The sequence below is a fragment of the Podarcis raffonei genome, chromosome 8 (genome assembly GCF_027172205.1).
Source record: "Podarcis raffonei isolate rPodRaf1 chromosome 8, rPodRaf1.pri, whole genome shotgun sequence".
NCBI lineage: Eukaryota > Metazoa > Chordata > Lepidosauria > Squamata > Lacertidae > Podarcis > Podarcis raffonei.
This window is the reverse complement of record NC_070609.1, coordinates 139,413-164,806: the sequence shown is the minus strand read 5'-3', so window position 1 is coordinate 164,806 and position 25,394 is coordinate 139,413. Positions and strand designations below refer to the sequence as shown.

At 54.3% G+C, this 25,394-nt stretch overlaps 1 protein-coding gene across 6 annotated transcripts in view; it reads right to left on the bottom strand.

Annotated features, from left to right (window-relative positions):
- SPTBN4 (spectrin beta, non-erythrocytic 4) overlaps window positions 1–25,394 on the bottom strand; it is a 92,929-nt gene that overhangs the window by 20,165 nt on the left and 47,370 nt on the right. For 3 of the 6 annotated variants that reach the window (XM_053397593.1, XM_053397591.1, XM_053397592.1), the window contains exons 19-26: window positions 22,533–22,623; window positions 19,919–20,080; window positions 13,040–13,303; window positions 8,178–8,402; window positions 5,072–5,161; window positions 3,875–4,153; window positions 1,645–1,775; window positions 593–797 (exon numbers count right to left, since the gene is read on the bottom strand). In XM_053397593.1, coding sequence (XP_053253568.1) covers window positions 593–797; window positions 1,645–1,775; window positions 3,875–4,153; window positions 5,072–5,161; window positions 8,178–8,402; window positions 13,040–13,303; window positions 19,919–20,080; window positions 22,533–22,623 — 1,447 coding nt within the window. Of the gene's footprint in view, window positions 1–592; window positions 798–1,644; window positions 1,776–3,874; window positions 4,154–5,071; window positions 5,162–8,177; window positions 8,403–13,039; window positions 13,304–19,918; window positions 20,081–20,283; window positions 20,385–20,499; window positions 20,640–20,766; window positions 20,872–22,532; window positions 22,624–25,394 lie in introns of those variants that run through there. The other 3 variants (XM_053397595.1, XM_053397596.1, XM_053397594.1) reach the window with 3 other exon arrangements.

The window sequence follows — 25,394 nt, the reverse complement described above, 5'->3', positions numbered from 1 at the left end:
CCCTGACAGCCCCAGAAGCTCTGGGAGAAGCGGACAGGCTGGGCTGGGGGAAATAAGATTTTTTTTCTTGATTTCCCCCCCTAAAAACTAGGTGTGCCTTATGGTCCAGTGCGCCTTATGGAGTGAAAAGTACGGTACTTATAATCCATTCATCATGTAATGACAAGTAGTTCTAGAATCTTGCTAATGTTTTAACCTGTGTGCATTGCTTCTGTATACAGTGGTACCTCGGGTTAAGAACTTAATTCATTCCGGAGGTCATTCTTAACCTGAAACTGTTCTTAACCTGGAGCACCACTTTAGCTAATGGGGCCTCCTGCTGCCGCCGCGCCGCCGCTGCACGATTTCTGTTCTCATCCTGAAGCAAAGTTCTTAACCTGAAGAACTATTTCTGGGTTAGCAGAGTCTGTAGCCTCAAGTGTATGTAACCTGAAGCGTATGTAACCCGAGGTACCACTGTATATCAATATTGAAGACATTTCTTAAGACCTGTATAAAGAAAACTCGAGCTGCTCTTGTGAACTGCTTTGAGGTCTGTCTGGCTTTTTTGCAATCAAGCGGCAAATATTTTCTGGTGCCCCCCTGGTCTCACCGTGACGTGTTCGTAGTCCTGGCCCAGTTCCGGGGACCCGGCCACCACCTCCTTCTCGGCGATCCAGTGCTCCAGCTCGTCCACCTCGCGGCTCAGCTGGTAGAGCCAGTACTGCTGCTCCAGCCGGGCCTTGCGCTCCTCCACCAGGTCCTTCAGGGAGACGTAGAGGCGGTCCACTTGCGACTGGCGCCGGCTGATTTGCTCACTGCCGGAAAAGGGACCGTCAGAGGGGAGGGCACCAGGGGCCAGGCGACAGCCGCTTTCCAACATGGTGATACAGCTAAACATCGTAATAGGCCGATACAGTGGTGCCTTGGTTCCCAAACGCCAAAAACACGGAAGTAAGTGTTCTGGTTTTTGAACGATTTTCGGAAACCGAATGTCCACTGAGGCTGTCAGCTATTGTTTCTGGGGCACCTTCACCAATCAGAAGCCGCACCTTGGTTTCTGAACATTTCGGAAGTCAAACAGACTTCTGGAACGGATTAAGTTTGGCACTTTTGTTTTGCATTTTTGTTTTTGAGGCTTTTTCGGTTCATTTGATTTTGGGACTGTGTGGAACCAGTCCAGCTACTGATTGATTGTGTGACTGCGGAAACAGATCAAAGCCCCCATCCAAACAATGACCATCATCAGTGCAGGTAAGGGGGAAAAATCATTTTTATTTTTATCATCTACAATACTGTCTTCTTTATTTTATAGTACAGTACATTGATTATTGCTTTCATTTTATGGATCTATGGTCTCGTTAGATAGTGAAATTCATGTTCAATTGCTGTTTTAGGGGTTGTTTTTAAAAGTCTGGAATGGATTAATCCATTTTGAATGACTTTCTATGGGAAAGCACGCCTCGGTTTTGGAACGCTTTGGTTTTGGAACGGACTTCCAGAACAGATGAAGTTTGAGAACCAAGGGACCACTGTATCATGATATGGACTTCAAACCAGGGTATCTCGCTATATTGCTCAGGCCTAGTGGGGAGGGGGCTAGGGCCAAGTGGGGTGGGCTGAGAAGGGGGCAGGGAAGGAGGTGGGGCACGACAGCCGGCCTACCTGTCCGGGTGCCCCAGCTCCAGCAGCGCCCGGCACTGTCGTGACAGCTGAGCGATGGTCTCGGCGTAGTTCTCGACCGTCTGTTCCATCATCAGGTGTTTCTTCAGGAGCTGGAGGGTGCTCTGTTCGTCCTGAGAGGACAGAGGAGGAGGTGTAAGGACACCGGGAGAGTCAGAGGGGAGCCCAGCCAGCCCAGCCTCCTCTTCACACAGCGGCCTGAGATCCTTAAGGACCGAGGAATCCAGATAGACTGCCTCTGGGCCTGGAGGTTCCATCAGAAGAGCCTGGATGCTGCACTAGGCCAAATGGGGACATAGAGCGCAACATCCTGGTTGCACAGACGTCCCCGTGGGAAAGTTGTAAGCAGGATTCGAGCACCAGAGCAAACTGTGGGATGTGATCCGTAAGTAGTAGTCAAGTACAACATTCCTTGTTTTCCTAGAGTGGGGGATGTTTGATCCAGCCAGTTGAAAACTTCCTGTTTCCTCCTGGGCAGGAGCATCCTTCCTCTTGCATGTGACTAGAGGTGGGCGTGGCCTTACCTGTCCAGGTAACAAAAGCACAAGGCACGCAGCACACACTCTCCTCTCTTTCATTGGAGCAACAGCTCTCTCTTTTTTTGCCAGAGATGTCTGTTGGCTTTTTGAAAAAAACCTATCTCCATATGGGATAGACTCGCATGTATATACAGTGGACCCTCCAGATACAAATCAAATTCGTTCCCGGGGTCTGTCCGCAACCCGGAAAGTCCATAGGCAGAGGTGCCGCTTCTGCGCACGTACGCGGTGCGATTGAACGCTTCTGCGCACGTACACGGTGCGATTGAACGCTTCTGCGCATGTGCACGCGGCAAAACCCGGAAGTATACTCTTCCGGCTTTGCCGCGTTCGTAACCCGAAAGTTACGTATCCAGAGCGGTATTTAACTAGAGTGTCCACTGTGCTTCTGTAACTACCATATTTTTCGCTCTATAGGACGCACCCAACCATAGGATGTACCTTGTTTTAGAGGGGGAGAACAAGAAAAAAAAATCCCCCTCTCTGCTCAGCGCCCCTTCAGTGCAGCGACAGGAGAAACGGAGCCCCTTCCATTTCTCCTCCCGCTTGGCTGAAGGGGCGCTGCGCAGCTCTCCCTCTCTGCTGAAGCTCTGCTGAAGCCTCCCTCTCCCGGCTTCAGCAAAAGGAACCCGAAGCCTCCAGAGCGCAGCGCGAGTTCCCACTGCGCTCCGAAGGCTTCAGGTTCCTTTTGCTGAAGCCAGGAGAGTCTATCCCTGAAGCCTGGAGAGCGAGAGGGGTTGGTGCACACCGACCCCTCTCGTTCTCCAGGCTTCAGCGAAAGCAGTGCGAAGCCAAGGAGCGCGGAGGGAGCGCTCCCTCTGCGCTTCGGAGGCTTCGCGTTGCTATCGCTGAAGCCAAGGAGCCTGCATTCGCTCCATAAGACGCACACACATTTCCCCTTCATTTTTGGAGGGGAAAAAGTGTGTCCTATAGAGCAAAAAATACGGTAAGTCTGCCTTCAGGGATCCATCTGTGAACTGATGATGCTATGAGTAAACTACTTTTATATACTGTCATACCTCAGGTTACAGCCACTTCAGGTTGCGTTTTTTCGGGTTACGCACCCGCTGAAACTCGGAAGTACTGGAATGCGTTACTTCCAGGTTTTGGCGGTCGTGCATGCGCAGAAGTGCTAAATCGTGCTTTGCGCATGTGCAGAAGCGCCGAATCGCAACCTGCGCGTGTGCAGGCGCGCCACTGCGGGTTGCGAACACAGTGGGATGCGAATGTGCATTCCACATGGATCACGTTTGCAACCCAAGCGTCCACTGTATCTTAAATAAGACTGTGGTGTGTTTATTCTTTTAAGAGGGAAATAAGAGATCTTGCCAGGAATCTAGATTGAGAAGCTTACACAAGCTTGCAACCAGCTACCTGCTGTGTGTTTAAAACTCTGCTAAGTTATGGAACTTGCTAGCGCAAGTTGGGAAGGATATTAACAAACAATATATCCTCTCCTGCCTCCCTGAACATTCCCACACCCCTCCCAGAAGCCATGGAGGCAGAGCTGAGTCTTCTCCCCCGTGAATTTCTCCCGTCCCGGACCAAGGGATGGGGACTCGGCCTGCCCAACGCCTTCCGACAAGCCTTTCCAAAGGCAGCATCCTTGGGCGAAGCTGCCCGCCTCTCCTCCCTGGCCCAAAATGTGGGGGTCCCCAGGCCCCTCTCCCCACCTTGCCCTTTTCCTCGTTCATCATGAAGAGCTCCTGCTCGCTCAGCCAGGCCTCCACCTCGGCCACGTCAAAGTAGAACTGCTCCACCTGGTAGGTGGCGTCCAGCAGGTGCTGGCGCTGCTCAGTCTCCTCCTGGAGGGCGCCCCACATCTCCGAGAGCTTCTCCAGCAGCAGCCGCACAGGGTCCACCTCGGGGGTCTTGATGGTGGCGATGCCCCGGGCGCGCTCCAGCACATCGTCCATGCGGGGCTTGTGCACCTGGATCTCTCGGCGGAGGTTCTGGCGACCAGGAAAAGGGAGAAGCTTTCAAATTATTATTATTATTAAGGGTTTTTAATGTTTACACCGGCACCCCGCTGGTCCTCCATGGAGCTCAAGGTGGCTTTCGGGGCTCTTCCCCCTTCGTCATTTAATCCCCACAACAACATTCCAGTGAGGTAGGCTGGGCTGAGAGTAAGTGACCGGCCCCCAAGGTCATGGCCAAGGGGAGGATTCGAACCCGGGTCTCCTAATCTGACACTCTAACCCAGGGCTGGATTGAGGTTTGATGAGGCCCTCAGCTCCTGAAGGTAATGGGGTCCTCTCTGTGTCCAGCTGTCCTTTGTCCACAACAAATTGCCACTGGTTTTTGGTGTTGAATATATGCTAGATGGTAATTTATGGACCTCATAGGTATCTCAAGCCTTTGCCCACGTTGCCCTGCAACCAGTCCATGCAGAATGTTGGCACCCTATATATAGAAAGGAGCAAACCAGGGATATTTGAGGGAGCAGGCGGGGCCCATACTTACATCATAAGAGCCTACACAGCACAAAACACGGTTGCTGTATGTAGGTTTTATTTTATTTGTTTTTTATCTTATATTTTGGAAATGTACATCCAGTTTTTTCCCCTTTAATTTTTTGGGGGCCCCCAAGAGAGTGGGGCTCTAAGCTAGAGCTTGTTCAGCCTATATGTAAATCTGGCACTGCTCTAACCACTACACCACACTGTCTCTATATGGCCCAGAAGGAACTTTTCAGATGGTGGCGGCGCCTCTGATTTCAGGGCTCTCCTAGGCCACCAGCCCCTGCTTTTCTGAAGGCCGCCATGACAACATCCAGGACAAAACAGGCTCCCCCCATTGTTCTTCCCCCCTGTCCTGGGGCTCCCCAGCACCTCCCCCACACTCTGCCCCCCCCGGCTTCCTCTTCGCACCTGGTTCTTCTTGATGAACTGCTGGACCGTTTGCAAGTTGCTCCCGTGATCCTTCAACGTGGCCAAGGGCAGCCGGTCCTGCACCCAGATCTAGAAGCGGGTGGGGGAGAAAAACAAAAGTGCCCCCCCTGTGAGTACAATTCCTAATGGCATCATCGAGGTCCACAGAGGTGGAAGAGGGACAGCCCCCCCCCCCCGGCATCGGGGCCAAAGCACAGGTGGAAAGAGGACCCATCACATTTGGGGGGGACTCATCGTTTCCCCCAAAGACACCTTACTCCCAACGGCTCTATTTCCAGAAGAGAACTTGGCCACCTGCTTGGCCCTGGCTTGTTGGGGGGGGGGCGGCGGCTGGCAAGTGGAAAACTGGCCCAGGAACCTGCTCAGCCCAGATTTTTTGCCGCTTGGTTTTACATGGCTGCATGCAAGCTGAGCAAGAGCCCTGTGCAGCCTGAAAGCTGGCTTCTGTGGGATGTAATCCACTGAGAGCAGTCAAGTACAACATTCCTTGTAATGCTAGAGAAGACATGTGGGGGTCCAGCCAGGCGAAAACTTCCTGTTTCCTCCTGGCAGGAGCATCCTTCCTTTGCATGTGACTAGAGGTAGGCGTGACCTTACCTGTCCAGGTAACAAAAGGACGAGTCACGCAGCACACCTCTCTCTTCTTTTTGACTTCCTTCTTCATTTGACCAGCTTTTAGCTAGGACTGTTCTGCTAGTTCTTAGCTAGCAGAGGCACTGGGATCATTCCCCCATATGGGGTAGATCCACATGTACATATTTGTAACTAAGTCTGCCTTCAGGGATCCAGCTGTGAACTGATGTGAGTAAACTTCTTTTATTGACTTTGAATAAGATTGTGGCGTCTTTATTCTTTTAAGAGGGATTCAAAAGAACTTACCAGGAACATGCAATTCAATCTGAGACTGAAGTGTATAATAGTGAGAGGCTCACACGAGCCTGCAACCAGCCATGTGCTGTACATGTAAAAAGGGGAATGTAAACTCTGCTAAGTAAAGGAACTTGCTAGTGCAAGTTAGAAAGAATATTAATAAACAATATATCCTCTCCTGCCACCCTGAACATTCCCACATCCGAGTTATGGATTTCCTACAATAAACAACTTTTATTAAAAAATAAAAGGTTTGGGGGTATATGTGATTTTTGCGGAATCCTTGGAACCCAAACCCTGTGGAAGATGCGGCCAGACTGTGCTCCTAGGCAGTCCTCACAAAGGCCACCGTCCTTCGTGATCCATGCTTCTGGTTTGGTGGCGCCACTGCGACTTCTGCAACCTCCGTCAGACGAGCCTGACCTCCAAAGCCCCCAGGAAGCAGACTTTGCCCCCAACCCCAAAGGCTGTGAGCCCCCAATGCACTTGGGGCTGCTCCTCCCTGCAGGGATGTGTATAGAAAGTAGGAGAGGATATATTCTTAGATATTATCCTTCCTTACTCACGTCTCTGAGTTCAGCAGAGGACATCCCCTTTGCAGCAAAATAAGAAGGCTGTCGATAAGCTAGATTTAGCCTTTTAAGTAATCCAGGATGCTTCACTGCAGACTGGCTTTCCTGGTATTTCCCCCTTTTAATAAAACACACTGTATTTTTCTGTGTATAACAGCCCCCCCCGTGTATGACACCCCCTATTTTGGGGGATTCCAAATAAAGAAAATGGGGGGAAATAGGGGGGAAATGCCCAGAGTTGTTGAGCAAACGCCTGCAGTCCAATGTCCCCTCGCCGGAAGAAGCCGCCAATTGCCCGCCCAATTGCCGCAGTGACAGCCAATCAAGCCCAGCAACCAATAACACGCCCAATAGCCACAGACACTCTCTGGCTCCAATAAGCAACATATAACACCCCCCCAATGCACTACCCATGTATAAGATGAGCCCCAAATTTCACCATGATATTTTATAAAAAAAACCTTGTCTTATACACAGAAAAATACGGTATATTATACATATAGTCATACCTCGGGTTACAGACGCTTCAGGTTGCACGTTTTTGGGTTGCGCACCACGCTGAACCCGGAAGTACCAGAACGAGTCACTTCTGGGTTTTGGCATTCGCGCATGCACAGAAGCACTGAATCGTGACCCACGGGTGCGCAGAGCGGCGCTGCGGGTTGCGAACACTGCGGGTTGCGAATGTGCCTCCCGTATGGATCACGCTTGCAACCCGAGCATTCACTGTAGTTTAGAATAGGATTGGAGCAGAAACTCAGACTCTGCAAATGTCCTACATCCCTGGTCATTGATGAAGCATCGCAGAGAAGAGATCACATAGCAGGGGTCACAGAGAGAGCAGGCCGGGATGCTTATGCTCCTTGACCTGTCTGGACACGATGAGAGTGGCTCTCACAGGGAGGATTTTCTGTAGACCCTGCGAGATCTAACTTCCTCTCTCTGTGTGCCTTTCTAGCAATCAGTGTGGGATGTGATACGGAAGTAGCAGTCAAGTACAACATTCCTTGTTTTCCTAGAGTGGACATGCAGGGGGATGTTTGGACCAGCCAGTCAAAAACTTCCTGTTTCCTCCTGGCCTGGAGCATCCTTCCTCTTGCATGTGACTAGAGGTGGGCGTGACTTTACCTGTCCAGGTAACCAAAGGACAAAGGCATGCTGCCACTCTCTTTCTTTGACTTCCTCCATTGTTGGAGCAGTTTTTAGCTAGAGATGCTCTGTTAGCTTCCAGCCAACAGAGGACACTGGGATTATCCTCATATGGAATAGATCCACATGTATATCCTTTGTAACTAAGTCTGCCTTCAGGGATCCAACTGTGAACTGATGATGTGAGTAAACGGCTTCTACATACTTGACACAAGACTGCCGTGTGCTTATTCTTTTAAGAGGGATATAAGGGAACTTACCAGGAACTTAATATTGAGAGGCTTACACAAGCCTGCAACCAGCTTCCCACTCTGTGTTTAAAAGGGGAATGTGGAGCTCTGCTAAGTAAAGGAACTTGCTAGCGCAAATTAGGAAGGATATTAATAAACAATGTATCCTCTCCTGCCTCCCTGAACATTCCCACAATCGGAAGTGCTCCCTTCTGAGGGCCTGGTTTCAGATTCCCCCCCCTCCCTCCTCCGCGCCCCACTTACGATCTCGTCCTCCAGGTCGTGGCTGACTTGGTGCACCTCCTTGGAGGCCAGCAGGATCCTCCGGCGCTCCTTGAGGGGCTCGATGAGGCGCACGATGCGGGTGCCCACGGCGTTCTGCCGCTCGTCCACCATCTCCTTGCTGGCCGCCTCCAAGGGCAGGGCGGCCACCTGGGCCTGCAGCTCGCCCACCTCCTTGTACCACTCCTCCACCTGCGTCTCCATCGTCTGCAAGACAGAGAGGAGGAAGAGGAAGAGGAGGAGGGGGCTGGGCTGGGCCAGGAGGGGCTCCGCCGGGGGGGGGGGAGGCGGCCGCCCACCCAGGAAGCCCGGGAAGAGGCAAGTGCGGGCACAAGGCAGGAGGAAAACACCGGCCATGAACCGGACGGCCCCGTCTCCTCCACGCTCTCTGCTGGGTCCCTTTCCACGGGGCTGGGTCTCTCTCGCCATGGCGGACGCTGCCCCTGGCTCCTGCCTGCATGCCCAAAATGGGAGGCCTGCGCACCAGTCTCAGGGCACACCTGACTCCCAGCCCAAGGCAGCCTGACTTGCTGTCAGCATCACCCCTCCTCCCTGGGAGCCGTGGGGCAGACAAGGTCGTGAGCAGAAAATCATCAGCACCCTCGGGATTTGCTCATCCCAGGGCCCCTAAAATCAGATGCCCTGAGAACAACTACGGAAACCTGCAGCTGTTCTGTCCTACACCTACGGAGCAACCTGGACCTCCACACTCCCCTGTCTGCACAGCGGCAGGATCAGGGCCATTGCAGGTGCATTTGCTGAACAATGGCTGACCCACATGCTGGGGGTGGTGGAAGAGTGGTATAGATAGGGGCCTGGCAACCTCCAAGAGCCTTTCCCCCCGGCACCCACTCACCAGGGGAGCCTCTGTCCTGAGGCCCCCGTCCCTCTGCCCCCCTGCTCCCACTGCCCCCCCGAGCCCAGACTACAAAGCGCAGCGTGTTGGGAAGGGGGCTTGGCGCCATGGAGGGAGCAGGCAGGCAGGCAAGCGATTCTTGGCAGCTGGCGAAAGTTCATGGGAAACATGAGAAACAGAAGAAACCAGATGGAGGAGAAACGAGGGGGAAGGAGATGGGGAGGGGTCTCTGTGCCCGTCCACCCGTCCCCTCCCATTACATCATCTCCTTGGGAAAACGGGGGTCGGGGGGGGGGGAAGGAAAGCAGAAATGCAAAAAAGGCGAGACAGATGGAGTCAAAGAAAAGGGCTACTGTACCGCCATGCAGCGAGATGAGACAAATCGCACACTAGGATGTGATGAGCAATGGCCGCCTCTGCACTGCCGGGGGCTGCTGGGGAGGGAAAAGGGAGAGGTTGGTGTGAGGGGGGAGGCGGCTGGCCGGCCAGCCAGCCCCCCTCTTGCCGGGGCTCTCGCATTCCCGGGGAGCCGGCCTGCCCCTCCCCCTCCCCAGATGGCGCGTGGCTCCCAGGGGAGGAGGCGGAAGCAAGGCCCAGGCCCCCCAGGGGAAAGCAGCACCCCCTGCGCTCCCGAGAGGCTCCCACTCCATCTGCCTCCCCAACTGCTTGGGTCTCTGACTTCATTGCAGTTCTGCCCCAGCTGTTCCTCCAAGGAGGTCAAGGCAGCATACCTGGCCCCCCCCATTTAATCTCCACAACAACCCTGTGAGGGAGGCTGGGCTGAGAGGCAGGGACTGAGATCGAGGTCACACCCAGGGAGCTTCATGGGGGGGGATTTGAACCCTGGTCTCTCCCAGGTCCTTCTTCTCCTGCACTCACCACTAAGCCACCACCGGCTCCAGTTTTCAGCTCAAGTAAAGCAAGCGGGATCGGGCTTTTAAAATTCAGAAGTCGTCCCCCCCCCCCGGGCTAAATGAAGGGTTGACTTTGCCTGGTGCTGACAAAGAGCCCCCCATCCTCCTTTGCAGGGGTGTGCACAGTCACACGGACCCACAAATCAAAGGGGAAACTTTTTTAAAAACACCCACCCTCTTCCCAGTCTCTCTTGAAGAAAACCTCACAGAGAAGGGGTGATGGCAGGATCGGCCCCCCTTGAGAGACCCCCTGTGCAGTCAAAGCAGCAGCTGCTTCTATCCTGCCCCCCCTCCCCATTCAGCTGCCAAGCCCCACTCAAGGTCTGAAAACAGGAGGCCGTGATGGCCACCATCCTAGAGAGGTTGAAAAGAGACTAAATCGTGGGAAGGAAGCATGTCAGGGAGGAAGTCTCCAGGCCCACTTTCTTCCTGGCAGCGCTAGCTTTCCGCGCAGAGGGATCCACACAGGATCACTCACTTTCCTTCAACACAGAAAACTTGCGTGGCAGGAAAGAGGCTGGGCCGCAGCCTTCAACCTTGAGATGCTAGCTGTCTATTTGGCAAGGCATTTCTTGGTACGGAGGGACAGCCAGGAGGGGTCACCTGGGGACATGGAGTGCGGGGCCACCAAGAGACAGATGCCCCCCCCCTTCCAGCACAACTCAAGAGAACGTCAGAAGTTCAGAGTTGGAAGATTAGTGGTATCTTGGTTCCCAAATGCTGAAAACCCGGAAGTAAGCATTCCGGTTTTCGAACGTTTTTCAGGAGCCAAATGTCCAATGCGGCTGTGGGCTTTTGTTTCCGGGGCACCTGCCTGCACCAATCAGAAGCTGCGCCTTGGTTTTCGAACATTTCAGAAGTCAAACGGACTTCTGGAGAGGATTCAGTTTGGCACTTTTGTTTTTGCTCTTTATTTTGAGTTTTTGTTTCTGAGGCTTTTTCAGTTGATTTGTTTTTGTGACTGTGTGGAACCCAGTTCAGCTACTGATTGATTGGTTGTGTGACTGCAGAAATGGATAAAAGCCCCCCAACCGAACATCAGTGCAGGTAAGAAGAAAAATAAATTTTAATTTTTATCATCTACCATACTGTCTTATTTATTGTATAGTATCGTACATTATTGCTTTCATTTTATGGATCAACGGTCCCAGTAGCTCCATGTTAAATTGTCTTAGGGGTTGTTTTTAAGTCGGGAATGGATTAATCCATTTTGCATGACTTTCTATGGGAAAGCGCGCCTTGGTTTTGGAATGCTTTGGTTTAGGAACGGTCTTCCAGAACGGATTAAATTTGAGAACCAAGGTACCACTGTATAATGGAGCAGAGCAAAGACAGGGGGGCTGAATCCTGAGAAGGCAGAGCTGCTGCAGGACTGGGGATCCAACCTGTGACTGTTGGGGTTGCTGCCCCCCCAAGGATGCAGGTCTGCAGTCTGGCGGTACTTCTGGAATCAGGGCCCCCAGGACTTCTCAGGCTTTGGTGGTGGCCAGACCTCTTTTTCCGGAGGTGCCTGCTCTAACCCTCCACAGATGGCAGGCTGTTCTTGCTTCCCTCTGGACTAGCGCAATGCACTCTGTGTGGGGCTGTCTTTAAAAAGGGGTTCAGGAACTTCAGCTGATTCAAGGGGGCCCATCCTTGGTCCTCTTCCTCCTCATTTGATCCCCACAACAACCTGTGAGGCAGGTGAAGGCCGAGAGAGGCAGCGACTGGCCCAAGGCCACCCAGTGAGCTTCACAGCCAAGTGGCAATTCGAACCCTGGTCTCTCCCAGGTCCCAGCCCAGCACCCAAACCACTGCGCCAAACTGCTGTCTCCCACGTCAACCTGCATGCTTGCCAAAGCCATCAGTCGGGGACCATCTATCTCAAAGCCCACCTTGTCGGGAATGGGGAGGGGGCCCTTCGGGGAAGGTTCACCTCACCTGCCAATGGCCAAGACTGAGCTTGCCAGAGCTGCCTCTGGACAGAGCACAGACTGCGCCAGGATTTGAGCGGATGCCCGACTTGCGTTGGGGCTGCTACAATTTCTTCCTGCCGTGTTTACGGAGCCTATTTCTGTCTTCTTGTTGTTATGCGTTTGGGGAGTCGGGCTTTTATTGTTCTTGTTAACTCGGATTTTATGGCTTCCTTCTTCTATCTCGGGAGCCTCCTTGGACGGTTTCCCCCAGGAAAGACGCGTTACAACTTTTCAGACGAGGGAGGGAAGGGATGTGAGCTGCAGTGGTCCAGCTCCCCAGCCCAGCTGGTCTCCCCCATGAGCACAGCGTCCCCAAAGGGTACAGCGAGGCTGGCAGGACCCAACTCTGGCCCCGGTCATGGAGGCAGCACACAAGGAGGCCCAACCCCACGGCCAGGGCATCACGCATCTCCCTGGGCCCGGAAGGGATCCCTGGCAGGCGACGTTTGTCCAGCGCTGCGGGTTCAAGAGATGCAGGGAGACGGAGGTGCGGAGATGAAATGGTGGAGGCAGCCATGCTTCAGAATCCCAGTTGCTGGAAGCCACAGGAGGGGAGAGGGCTGCTCTGGGGCTCGGATCCTGCTCAAGGGTTTCCCAGGTCAGTCACTGTGAGGTCAGGATGCTGGACTAGGTGGGCCCACTGCCCTGATCCAGCAGCCAGGCACTCAGGTTCTGATGGAGCCGCCAGATCCAGAGGCAGTCTATCTTGATTCTTCGAGGTATTTGGCCACTTCTGGATTAGATGGGCCCCCTTGGGCCTGATCCAGCAGGCTCCTCTTATGGCTGGGGGTCTGGCTTGGCCTGGCTGCTCTGCAAGACACCCCCCCATCCTTCCCAGTGCCCCTCTAGAAAGCAGGGGTGGTATGGAAGGGTTCGCTGGGGAGGTTAGCCTGACTCTTGCTGGTGAGCCAACAGCAGATGCCTGCAGACCCCCCCCTCCCCAGAGTCACAGCTGCACAGCCAGTATTATATGTGCTTCGCCGGAGAGGGCAATCTGCTCCCCACCCCATCCAGTAGGGTCCGTGCCAGCCCCCCAGAAACCCCTGCCTCTTCCCACAGCCCCGCCCCAGCATGCCAGCCCCGTGGCCCCCCCAGACCCCCACCCCCCTCAAGACCCACCTGGAGCTTCTTGAGGTTGCTGTTGACGCTGGCCAGGTCCGGGCCAGAGTCCACCAGGTGCAGCTGGCTCTCCATGCACAAGAGCCGCTTGTCAAGGTCGGCGTAGCTCTGCACCAGGTGCTCGGCCTTGGTGGCCTCCAGAAGCTGCCGCGCTTTGGCCTGGGTGGTGGACTCCAGCTCGGCCCAGCACAGGCGGATCTCGCCCAGCTTCTTCTTCACCGTCTCGGCCAGCTCCGGCTTCTCCGCGATCAGCTGCTGGCCTTCCTGGGGACAGAGAGCCGGGAGCCGTTTGCCTGCGCGTCCCGAGGAGCCCAAACCCTCTTTGCAGAAAGGGATCCCTCCCCCTGGCCTGCGTGATCTGGGAAAGGCACACACCTCCTGCAAGAGCACGCAGGTTGTTCTGCTGTTTTATTTGGGGTTGGGGGCAAAATTCCAAACGCAAGACAAGGCCCTGGAGATGCGGAACTCCCTGCCACTGGACACCAGGCAAGCAATTTCCCTGTACTCTTTTTGGCACCTCCTTAAAACATTTCTGCTTAGATCAGCCCTTCCAGATATGTAGAATGATGCTGTCCGTTTTAGTCTGTCCTTAATTTATTGCTGATTTTGCCTTTTGAATGTTTTATCATTCGTTTGTTTATTAGGTTTATATAATGCCCTTCAACACAAGATCTCGGGGGTTTCAGGGAATAAAATGCAATGATAAAAACAAGTAAATAAGCAAAACAAAACAGCAAAACAATAACCCCCCCACAAGCTGTAGAATATTAAAAGGCTGTAGAATAAAATAAGTAAAAATAAAATAAAAAATGCACTGTCTTAATGCTCAGCTACACAGAGAACAAGGCAGAGATATCAGATGGGGGAGCTCCATGTTTTGTCTCAGGGACTACCGGAGAGCCCCATGGCATCTCTCCCACCAAAAGAGCCATTTTTGCCAGTGGAGGACAAGGCAAGGGATGAGAGCCTGCCATGGTAGCCCCCTGGCCTGTGAAATGGCCTCCCCCCCACCCCAGAAGCTCCGTGAGAAGGCAGCCAAGGGGAAACAGAGTCTCAGAAGCCCCAGAGTTTATCAGAGCCCAATGTGTTTCACAAATGCAAACTTTCTTCCTCAGGGGAAACCTCTAAAACCAGGAATAAACTCTGAACAGAATTGTAACCAAGCAGCCATGACAAAACAAGAGAAAAATAAATGGATCTATTCTGCCTTGGTCAGACCACACCTGGAATCCTGTGTCCAGTTCTGGGTGCCACAATTTAAGAAGGATATTGACAAGCTGGAAGGTGTGAAGAGGAGGGAGACCAAGATCAAGGGTCTGGAAACCAAGCCTGATGAGGAACGGTTGAAGGAGTTGGCAATTTTTAGCCGGGAAGAGAGGAGACTGAGAGGGGATAGGAGAGCCATCTTCAAAGATCTGAAGGGTTGTCACATGGAAGAGGGAACCAGTTTGTTTCCCCCCCCCCCCCCGGCTCTGGAGGGTCGGACTCAAACCCATGGCTTCAAGTCACAATGTTGCAGGAATTTATGTATAGGGTGGGGGGGTTGCCCCTCCAGCAGCTATCATGCACATGCAGCACACTATCAAAATCAGCACAATCACTTTTGTGACTTTTGTGATTTGTCCCCTCAAAACACTTCATCACAGTTTCTTCCTACCCATTCAAAGGGCCTTTGCTGCACGATACCAAATGTAAGAATTCACTGATCAATGGATCTATGTACTGGCTCACTGGAGAAACTTCATAAATTCCTATAGACATGTGAGTTCAGCTACTCAGCAGCCCCTCTGCCTGAGTGATAATTCCTGGCCTCCTGATACCTGAGTGCCAGACAGGTAGCCATTCCAGAAATAACAAACCCAGATGAAGACAAAAGGGTGTGATGAACTTGGCTGGGAAACAGGGAAATGTAAAGATCTCTTTTGTTCCACTTGATGGGTGTTTGGTGGAGGGCAAGGGGAACCCTGGGGCAGGGTCCAGGATGCTCAGATTCCTGCCACCAGACCTCCCCTTTCATGATGTAACTGTGATGTATTAGTGTCATAGTTTGGGGGGTGTAACCTGGGGATTAGCAGCTAATAAAAGTTTGGGTTCTCTTTTCTTCGAGGCTTCCATCTTGTTCCACCTTGTGGCAGGTGGGAGTCCTGTCTCGGCAGTCTTCAATCAAGACCAAGCCGACTGGCTGCTGTTTTGCTCTGGGATTCCTGGCTGGGGGCCTTGTTTTTTGTCCAAGGGAGCCCTCTGATTTCTCCACTAACAACAAGAAAGGAGATTCCAACTCAACATCAGGAAGAACTTTCTGACAGTAAGAGCTGCTTGAGGGTGGATCGGAAGCTGGGACTCTCCCCTTCACTGGAGGCTTTTAAAGCAGAGGTTGAATGGCCATCTCTTAAGGATGCCATTGCTGTGGTTCTTGCATTGCAAAAGGGGGTTGGCCTAGATGACCTCTGGTGTCCCTTCCAACTCAACAGTTCTACGATTCTATCTTAGCAGGATGTGGGGGGGGGGGGCGCAGGACAACTCTGTCCTCTAATTCTCTGAAACATTTGCCAGCTCAGGAGGTTTATGAGACATAGTCATCCCTGCCCTGCATGCTCTTTATGGAAGGCAGATTCCATAAAAATCAAAAGGGATCAGTGGATCCAGCCGGCTTTACTTCTCCAACTGTGAGAAAACAGTTGCCATCTTTGCTTACTTTGCCAAACATTTGCAAATGAAAAACTTTTCTCCTCTTCGCCTCCTGCTCTTACTCAGCAAAAGGGTTTGTGTCTAAGTGCAGACGTTTTTGCAGTTGTATATTATTCTGCCTGTTGTACCTTTGAACTGTGTATGTACTTCACAGAATATTTACAAACCTGAAAGGCTCAAAGTGCATTTGGGGAGGTCAAAATTGACTCCCAGCTGAAAGTAAACAACTGTCTCGTCTTATATTATCGATTTAGCTCGTTGCAAAACGTAGGAAGTTATTCTGTTTTGACGGCCTGAATGTTTCACGAAGGGGCAGACTAGGCAGAAAGGCAGGACAATCATTGGCTGGGTGGGATTAATCGCTCGGTGACGGCAGAAATCCACTCTGCGCATGTTCAAGGCTGTCAAATACCATATGGTAACATATTCTCTCCCGTCACCCAGCGAAAACCCAGCATTGCCCAACGGGGGCTGAAATAGCTGCCTTGTTTGCATCAGCCAGAGAGGCCTCGCTTTGTGGAGGAACCAGAGGGGCAGGGCAGGGGGGGGGCACGACCCCCAGAACACCATTCCTGCCCCCCTTGCAACAGCTCCTAACACCATCCACCCCCCTTGTGCTGGCTCTTTGAGGGGCCCCTGCTGCCCACAGGACCCTCCCAGGAGTGGCACAGATGCCACCCTCCGGTCCCCACCAAGGCGTGAGTGTCTCCATGGCAACCTGGCAGCCTTAACCCTTTACGGTGAGGACACCTCCACCTTCCTGGCCAATAGCGAAAGGGCTCTTGCTCAGCTCCCACCTGCTTCTGATGGCGCCCCCAGATCCAGCCCAAGGGGGGCAGGGAAGAGAAGAGGGAGACTGCCATGGAGGCTCCATCTCAGGCCACAGACATGCTGAGCTCTCCTGGCTTCTCAAGATTGCCTGCCAAGTCCGAAAACTGACTGCAGGCGCCGTTTCGCAACGGATCTGAGAGATCTTCCAGAAACTCTGCAGAGCAAATGCAAGCAGCTGACTCAATGCCTCTTTTGCTCCCCCCAAAAGCCAGAGACTACCACGCTCTCAGTCGGATCCCCTGGCAATTACCGTCGCCTCCCCAACAGCCCTCCTCACCCCCCAACCGGACTGATCAATATCCCTCCCCCCATGGGGTGGGGAGCCTGGGCCTCCGAGAAGCCTGCAAGCTGCCATCTGCACGGCTGGCGCTGTGAGAGATCACAGGGTGGCGTGTTGCCAACAAGAAAATGCCCAGCAGGCCCCAAATGTTGCAGGAGTCGTCGCCCCAGCAGGCCTCCCTCCCACCGCCTCTCCGGCGCAGATGGAGAGACTCACTCGCTCGCTACCCCCGGAAGGCAGGCGTTGATTCTCTGCAAAAACACACTCGCAAGCCGAGGTCCAACAAGAACAGTCAGATTCCCACCTTGGCAAAACAGCCGCTGAGGATTTAAAAATGCATCGCCACCGAGAAAACCAGCACCGAGGAATGACTGTCAAATCATTATTGCTGCTGCTATATTTATTTCTATCTCCCACAAACAACACAGTTAAGATATAGAAATCTAAAAACATGACTGCAAAAAGCAATTGGACTCTAATAAAAACCAAATCTATTAAAAGGCAGATATTGAAAACAGCAGGGCACTATTAAAACCCCTTTCTCTCTTTAAAAAACAAAAATTGGTTCCCAAAGGCTGTTGAAATAAGAAGCGCTTCACCTGCCAGCAGAAGGACAGCAAGGAGGGAGCCAGTCTGGCGCCGGCAGGGAGAGAGCTCCAAAGTTGCGTGGAAGGAGCCACCACCAAGAAGGCCCTCTCCAGCCTCCCCAAGTGGATCTGTGAGGATGGCGGGACAGAGAGGCCTCTCCTGGGGATCTCAGAGCCCAGGTGGGTTTGTAGGAGGAAATATGGTCCCTCAGCTGCCCTGGGCAGGAGACAATGGAAGGCACACCGAGAACTTCTTAACAAGGAAGGTGCCACCCCTGTGGAAACTCCTTGCTCTGCAACCCCACTAAATCTGGTGCTCTGGAAAAAGAGGGAAATCCTTGATGCCAGGAAGAGACATACACACAAGAGAAGAGGAGGAACACTCCTCTTCAGGGCCACAAAGGCTTCCTTCCAGAAGGATGCTGGAGACAGAGGCGTGATGGGGGGAGCTGCCTTGGATGAAAACAGACCACCAGTCCATCTGCAAGGTCTCAGGAAGAACCGGAGGGGGGGTGTCTTTCCTAGTCCCCCAAAACCTTTGCCCCTGGAGAGGCCAAGGACAAAGCATGCATGGAGCTGTTCCTCACTCCCCTCACCGCTCTGGAAACAAGCTGATCTTTTTGGCAACAGGGTCCAGCTGCTGGAAAGCAGGTCAGAAAGGAGGCAGCTTCCAGGTCACTCCAAGCCAACGCCAGATTGAGGGCACTGGGGGCAGTTGCTCTGCACAGGGATCCAGGCCAAGGGGGCGCAGAGCAGAAGACAAGAGGGAGGAGGGGCATAAAAATAAAATTTGGGGACCCAAAATTTTGTCCTAACTCAGGGTATCGTATGACCAAAGGTCATGGCTGGGATGCAGAATCCCTCCAAATCTCAGTCTCAAGGGGGCAGAATGGCAACCACCCCCATGAGAACGGCCTCCAGCTTCTATCTGAGCCAGGAACCAGCTCCAGAACGAACCTTGGTCCCAAGGCAGTTAAATGCCAAGTAGCTAAGTCCAACTAAGTAACTGCCAACCTAGCAGTTCGAAAGCACCTCAAAGTGCAAGTAGATAAATAGGTACCACTCTGGTGGGAAGGTAAACGGCGTTTCCGTGCGCTGCTCTGGTTCGCCAGAAGCGGCTTAGTCATGCTGGCCACATGACCTGGAAGCTGTATGCTGGCTCCCTCGGCCAATAAAGCGAGATGAGTGCCGCAACCCCAAAGTCAGTCACAACTGGACCTAACGGTCAGGGGTCCCTTTACCTAGCTAAGTCCTCACTGAGATGGCCACCTCTGTCTGAGAAGGACCCCTTGAGCTGGGGCTCACGTCATACAACAACAACAACAGATGCTTCTCTGTACCCAAGCAAACAAGCCCCTCCCCACACAAAACTCAGACACCAGGGGTCACGGCTGCCACTGTATGGGGGGCACACAGTCTGAGGTTAGCCAACTCAACGAGTGCAATAACAAAAGCACATCTGAACATGTGCAGAGTGCTGTTCACTCACCACTCATTAACCACAACCTGCCTTCCAAGCAGAAGGGCCATGACTGGGACTCCCCAGACAGGACCCAGGCCCAGCGCTCCTGGATCTAGAACTCAAGCAACTTTCTTGCCCCAAAGCAGGACCACACGCCAACCACATCTCGCCCTGCGCCCCAGATCAAGGCACACAAGGAAGACCCCAAAGTGCCATAGCGAGAAAGAAGGAAACCGGTTTCCAGGGGCCTCAGGTGGGGGAAATGAGCCCAGACCCCCACAAAAACACATGTCCCACAGGTAGAGGCAGCCGAGGGGAAGGAAAGCACTCACTGACCCACTGATTCAAGGGGGAAATCCCTCCCCACCTCCACAAAAGGGCATCTCTCTGAGCAAAGCAGGAGTCTTGAGGCCTCGGGCAACTCTCATCATTATCATTTATTTATTTCTATCACATTTCCCCAGACTGGGACTCACACAAATTAAAACAGTTCTGATAAATTACAAAAAAGGGCTTCATGTGCTTTTTTTAGCTTCCAGGCTGACTCCCCCCCCCCCCGCAATTCAGCACCTCCTCCACAAACCAGGGCATCACCAGGACCCCTCAATCCCCAGGTCAAGATGTCTCTTGGGGAGGGAGAGACGCTCTGGAGCTGGGCCCCACTGGTGGCTGAGCTGGATGAGGCCTGGGGCCAGACATCAAGGAAGAAAGCATCAGCTCTCACCCCCCCAAAAAACAGGGCTCTTCAAACCAGGTCAAAGCCGGGGAGACCCCAGGCTGACCCACCCAGGCCCCGATGGGGGCAGGAGGACCCTGGGACCAAGGGAGGGGAGCAAGCGCACCCCCCGCGCATCTCAGCAGACAGGGGCCCAACTGCAGGTCGGAAAGGAGGGGGCAGGAGAAAGCCCGTGCTGGGGGGGGGCTTCGCATCACAGCACGGATGTGTACATCAACACGTGCCGAGGCGGAGAGAGGCGGGCGCGCGCACGCGCTGCTGGGGGGGGGGGCGCTGTCCGCGGTGCTGAACTCACCTTCTCGATCTTGGCCAGCCACTCCTTATTCTGGGCCAGCTCGGCCATGAAGGCGCGGTGCCGGAGCCATCGCTTGGGCGCCCGCTGGTGGCGCGCGTCCTTGTCCCGGGGGGGCGCCTCGCCGGCCATCAGCGCCTCCTTCTCGGCCACCCAGCCATCGAGCTGCACGCGGAGAGGGAGGGGGGCGGGGGAGAGGGGCGGGCGCGCGTCAGCCGGGCGGCGGGAGGGGGGGAAGCCCCCCGCCTCCGCTCGCCCGCCTCCCCCCTCCCGCCGCCGCAGCCGCAGGGCGCGCGCCTCCAGCCTCCCCCCCCCCGCCAGCCCACAAGGACCCCCCTCCGCCGGTCTCCCAGCCCCGCGCTCCGGACCTGCCCGGGATGCTGCAGCGGGCGAGCCGAGCGCCTCCCTCCCTTCTCCGAGCGCGTCACCGGGGAAGGAGGGAGGGAGGGAGGGAGGGAGGACGGCAGGAACGGGCAAAGGGGGGAGGCGCGCGGCCGGGCCTCGGACGCCTGGGTCCCACCCCCAGCCGAGTGGGGTGGGGGCGGCGAGCGTGGCGCGCTCACGTGCGCCCGAGCCCGCTTCACCTCAGTTAGCCTCCCGCCAGCCCGGACGCCTGGGTCCCCTCCTTCGGAGGGAGGCGCAGCAAGAAGCCGGAACGCTGATCCCCTGCGCCCGGCTTGGCTGCCCTTCGGGTCAAACCGAGGCGCCCCCCAAGCCCCCCCCCCGCACCCTTTCCCCGAACTTCCGCGCCTTGGCTCTTCTGGGCCGCCCTTCAAAACGTATCTCCCCCCTCCTCCCCCCACCCCTGCCTGGAGGGCAAAGTCACCCCCTTGGGGAAGAGGGGGGGCCACCTTTTTCTCTTGGGGGAGAAGGCCTCCTCCCCAGGAACATTTCCTCCAACCGCGGCGGGGGGGCAGCTGGGGATGCGCGCCTCGGAGCGCTGCAGAGAAAGTGGGTCACTGCAGGTGGGGGGCAGAAGAGAGGGAGCCCCGTCCAGGGACCGCGAGGGAAGCGGGAGGCCGGTCAGAGCTGCAGGGAGGGGCGAGCCCGGCCCGGTTGACCCCTCGCCAGGAGGAGGGGGGGAGGAGCTCCCTCCCTCCCTCCCTCCCTTTGATGACTGCAGGCTGAGCCGCAGCCTCCTCACTCTCTGCTGCTGCCGCTGCTCTTTCTCCCCCCCCCCATCGCCCTTGCTCCTCTCCAGCCCATTTCTCAACAGCAGAGGCGCAAACTCCACCTCTGGAAGCGCCCTTTGGAGGCAAGTTCAAAGGGCAGCTGGCGCAAGCCAGAAGAAGACGTCCACAGGAGGCTCCCAGGGCCACCGAGTCCACCCCAGGTCAGTAATTGGGCAACGGCTTGAAATAACAACATTTAAAATTCCCACCACCCCACAGCCTCTGGGGCTCAGATTTCAAGAGGACGGGGCTTCTGAAGACCAGTTGCTGGAAACGGCAGGAGGGGAGAGGGCTCTTGTGCTGGGCACAGCTGTCAACTTTTCCCCTTTCTTGGGAGGAATCCTTTTTTAATCCCTTAAAAAAGGGAACTGTTGACAGCTATGGTGCTGGGACATCTGCTTGACCCCCTGCCCAGATGGGCCATTGGCCTGATCCGCCAGGCTTTTCTTCTGTTTCTCTCCAGGCACACTTCCCTGGCATGAGCACCCTCCCCGAGGAAGCCCAAGGAGGAGGGCCCCAATCCAGAAGAGCAGCCCCTGCGGGAATGCTTGCCTCCTGGGTGTAACACTGTGCAGTGTGCACCAGACAGGGAGGCTGCAGGCCAAAGGGGCAGGATCCAGCCCCTCCTGCACCAGCTCCCCAGCCCCACCCTTCCCACGGGGCCCCCAGGCCGTGGGGCAGCTGCCCTCCTGCCCAGCACTCACGAAGTGGGCAAAACATTCCTTTGCACCAGGAGCCACCCGCTTTCTGTGTGAGCGCATTCAGGTGCAAGCTGTGTGCATTTTGGGAGGGGGCTATGCCTCTGCCACTGCAGCCTCTTCCCCCAGGAAACCTCGTTAACCTGGAGTGTGTGCCTACCCAGGATTAATTAGCACAACTGAGGAACACCCTGGGAACATGAAAGCTACCTTAATTAGGGAGAAATGGAGATGTGTTAGTGGGCGGGGCCAAAAATGCAAATTGGATGACAACTGGAATCCTTGTGGAGGGAAAAGCAGCTTGCATTTCCACGAAGGAGGGGGGCACACACTTCTCTGATGCCTCCCCAGCCATGTCTCCACAGTCTCCTCCCAATGGCCAACAAGATTCCCCTTGCTGGAAACCCACAAGCAGGAAACCACAAGCCCAAGTACCGCTTCGCCTCCCGGGGTCTCCAGCCACTGGCATTCAGAAGCCTCACAGACCAGGATCATGGGAAAGGGGTATGTACATGTTGGAATGTCCCTGCCAAAATAAAAGGCACTCCCTGCACCTAGAAGACTAGCCTCTCAGGGGAATGCTTCCACTTAATCTTCCCTGCAGAACACAGGCTGCACTCTCCCTCCTTCTAGGGCGCTCCTGATGGACTGGAAGATCATGCCTGGGTCCCCACCTGAGCGGCCGGGTGCCCCTTTCAGGCCCCACACCATTCCATGCACCTCCCCTCCCCTCCCAGACCTCCTTACCTCGTGGCAGTTCTGCAAGAAGTGCTGCAGCTGTAGGTGGTCGTTCAGGCGCTGCATCCAGGCGTGGGCGAGCTGCAGGTTGCGCTGGCTCCTGGGGAGGAGGAAGAGGAAGGAGATGGGTCAGGCAGGGGAGGAAGAAGAGCTCTCACACGCCCAGGCCTCCTCCTCACTCTCGTCAATGACTGCCCAGGGACAGCAGCATCTTGGGATCAAGGTACACTGCCTCTGGAAACGGAGGCTCCATCTGGATGGCCGGGTTGGTGGCTGTCATGGCCTCTTGTTATGGGGAAGAAACATGGAGAAGAAAGAGCCAAGGAGGTTCAGGTCGGACCTCCTTAGATCACGCTCCCATGAAAAGACAGCCCTGCTTTGTTCAGCCCAGGCTGGACGGTGGACTAGAGGCCTCATGACTCCTGCTTGGCTGGCTGGCAAAGGTGCCGAGGCTCCAGCCACACTCCGGCTGCCACTCTGGCTTGGCAAAGTTGCACAGGTTCTGCAAAGCTCTTCCACGGAGCTGCCGGTTTGCAAAGAGCCACTGTGGTGCAGCGGTTAGAATGTCAAACCAGGGCCTGGGAGAGAACAGGGTTCAAATCCCCACGGCCAGAAAGCTCCCTGGATGAGACCTAGGTGGCCAGCCACTGCCTAACCGACCTCCTTGGGAGGATAGCATGGGGCAAGGGAGAGCCTTGAACTCTTTGGTGGAGAGGTGAGGTATAAATGTAGTAAAATTAAGAACTAGAGAAATAATATTCATTCATTCATTCATTCCCTGCCCATCTGGCTGGGTTTCCCCAGCCACTCTGGGCAACTCCCAACAGAATATTAAAAGCGCAATAAAACATCAACCTTAAAAACTTCCCTAAACAAGGCTGCCTTCAGATGTCTTCTAAATATCAGATAGTTGTTTATCTCCTTGACATCTGATGGGAGGGCGTTCCACAGGGCGGGCGCCACCACCGAGAAGGCCCTCTGCCTGGGTCCCTGTAAAATTATCACTTTGCTCTTGGAAGCCAAAATGAATCGGTATATAAAGGAGCCACAGGAGGGTTTTTATAAAACAAACACGACTATCGGCATTGGAGACAAATAACATGGATTAAGTGTGTTTTTTGCAAGAGGCCCTCTTTTCTGGCACATGCAGTCCATAGGATCCCACCAGCCACCAGCAAAAATCACAGCCTTCCTTCCCGTGGACCAGATCCCACGGACTCCACCCACGAGCAGTGGGGCTCAGCAAGGGCTGCCTCATGGCGCCTCGGATCCAGACCGCTTGTGAGCTTTGCTCCGCCTTTCTGCTTCTCCTGGAGTGGCAGCTGAAATGAGCTGTTCGTGATCTTGTGAGTTTGGGCACAGGCAAGCTGCTCACTGGCGTGACTTCCATTCGGAGAGGGACTGACTCACCCTCCCCACCCCCCACCCCAAATCCCAGGGGAAAATGCCAGGCAAGATGTGGAGCATCAGGCATCGCATTTGAGCTGTAGCTGCAATTCCAATATTCGGCATCCCCCCCCCCCCCAATTTAAGCTCCAATAACAATTACACACAGCACTGAGCTGGTTTATCTATCTGGAGCAGATAAATATATTAAGGATTTGACACTAATTAAAACGTCAGGCGAAATTAGCAGCTGGTCCTTCAGAAAGGGAGACTTCAAAGAGAGGCGGCCGCTTCTGCATCAGGGGGAGGTGGGGGCCTTAATTGGCTCCACATGGCAGTGGCAGTTGTTTTCAAAATCCCAAGCCCCTTCTCTGCTCCCCCCGCCCGCCAAATATGTTGAAACCTCAAGACAAATTTCCATGACTGATCTCTGCTATATGAGGCAAATGGGGCTTGACTTTGTTCTGATTCATGGAAGGTTTTGTGGACTCTCTCTCCCCGCAGATAATACTATTTCCCCCCTGCCCCCCCCATGAGAAGTGTATGCGGTAAGCAGCCCAGATTACCCCAGAGGTTCACCTTCTTTTCAAATACAGCTGCAAGGCTACAATGGGCCCAGAGGCAGCTTTTACAAAAATGGAATCTAGAATGTCGCCAAGGGTCTGGACCTCACTATGATCTTACACACACAAACACACAGGCGGGGGGGGGGGGGAGCACAGCTTTTGCACAATGCCCCAGAAAATCAAGCGCTTTGGACACCTAAACAGACATTTCAAACAGTCAGGGCTCCTTTGTGGCTGATTTTCCCGGTTCATTTTGAAGCTCCGTGATAGAGCACCTCAAGTCTGATCCTGGCAGCATCTGCACAACAGGCCTGGGAATGGTGCTGCCTGAAACCACAGGCAGCTGCTGCCAGTCAGTGTAGGCAACTGCTGGAAGTCTGGGTGCAACCCAGCTTGCATTAGGGAACTGCAAAGCCCCAGACTATCCCTTTACCCTTAACCTCTTGGGCTGAGTTCTCTGTCTCTTTGATGTCAGACTGATATTCTCCGGTTGCATCTGGTTTCACAACTTCCGCCTTCTTCTCCTACTTCTTTCTAAGACCTCAAGAAGAGAGTTCATCCTGGAGTTCTCCTCTGAGAGAGATGCCTTGATCGAGAGCTAGAAACCTTCCTATCCAATGTGGGATGTAATCCACTGAGAGCAGTCAAGTACAACATTCCTTGTAATGCTAGAGAAGACATGTGGGGGTCCAGCCAGGCGAAAACTTCCTGTTTCCTCCTGGTGGGAGCATCCTTCCTTTGCATGTGACTAGAGGTGGGCGTGACCTCACCTGTCCAGGTAACAAAAGGACGAGTCACGCAGCACCCTCTCTCTCTCTCTCTCTTTGACTTCGTTCTTCGTTTGACCAGCTTTTAGCCAAGACTAGCTCTCAGCTAGCAGAGGCACTGGGATCATTCCTCAATGTGGGGTAGATCCACA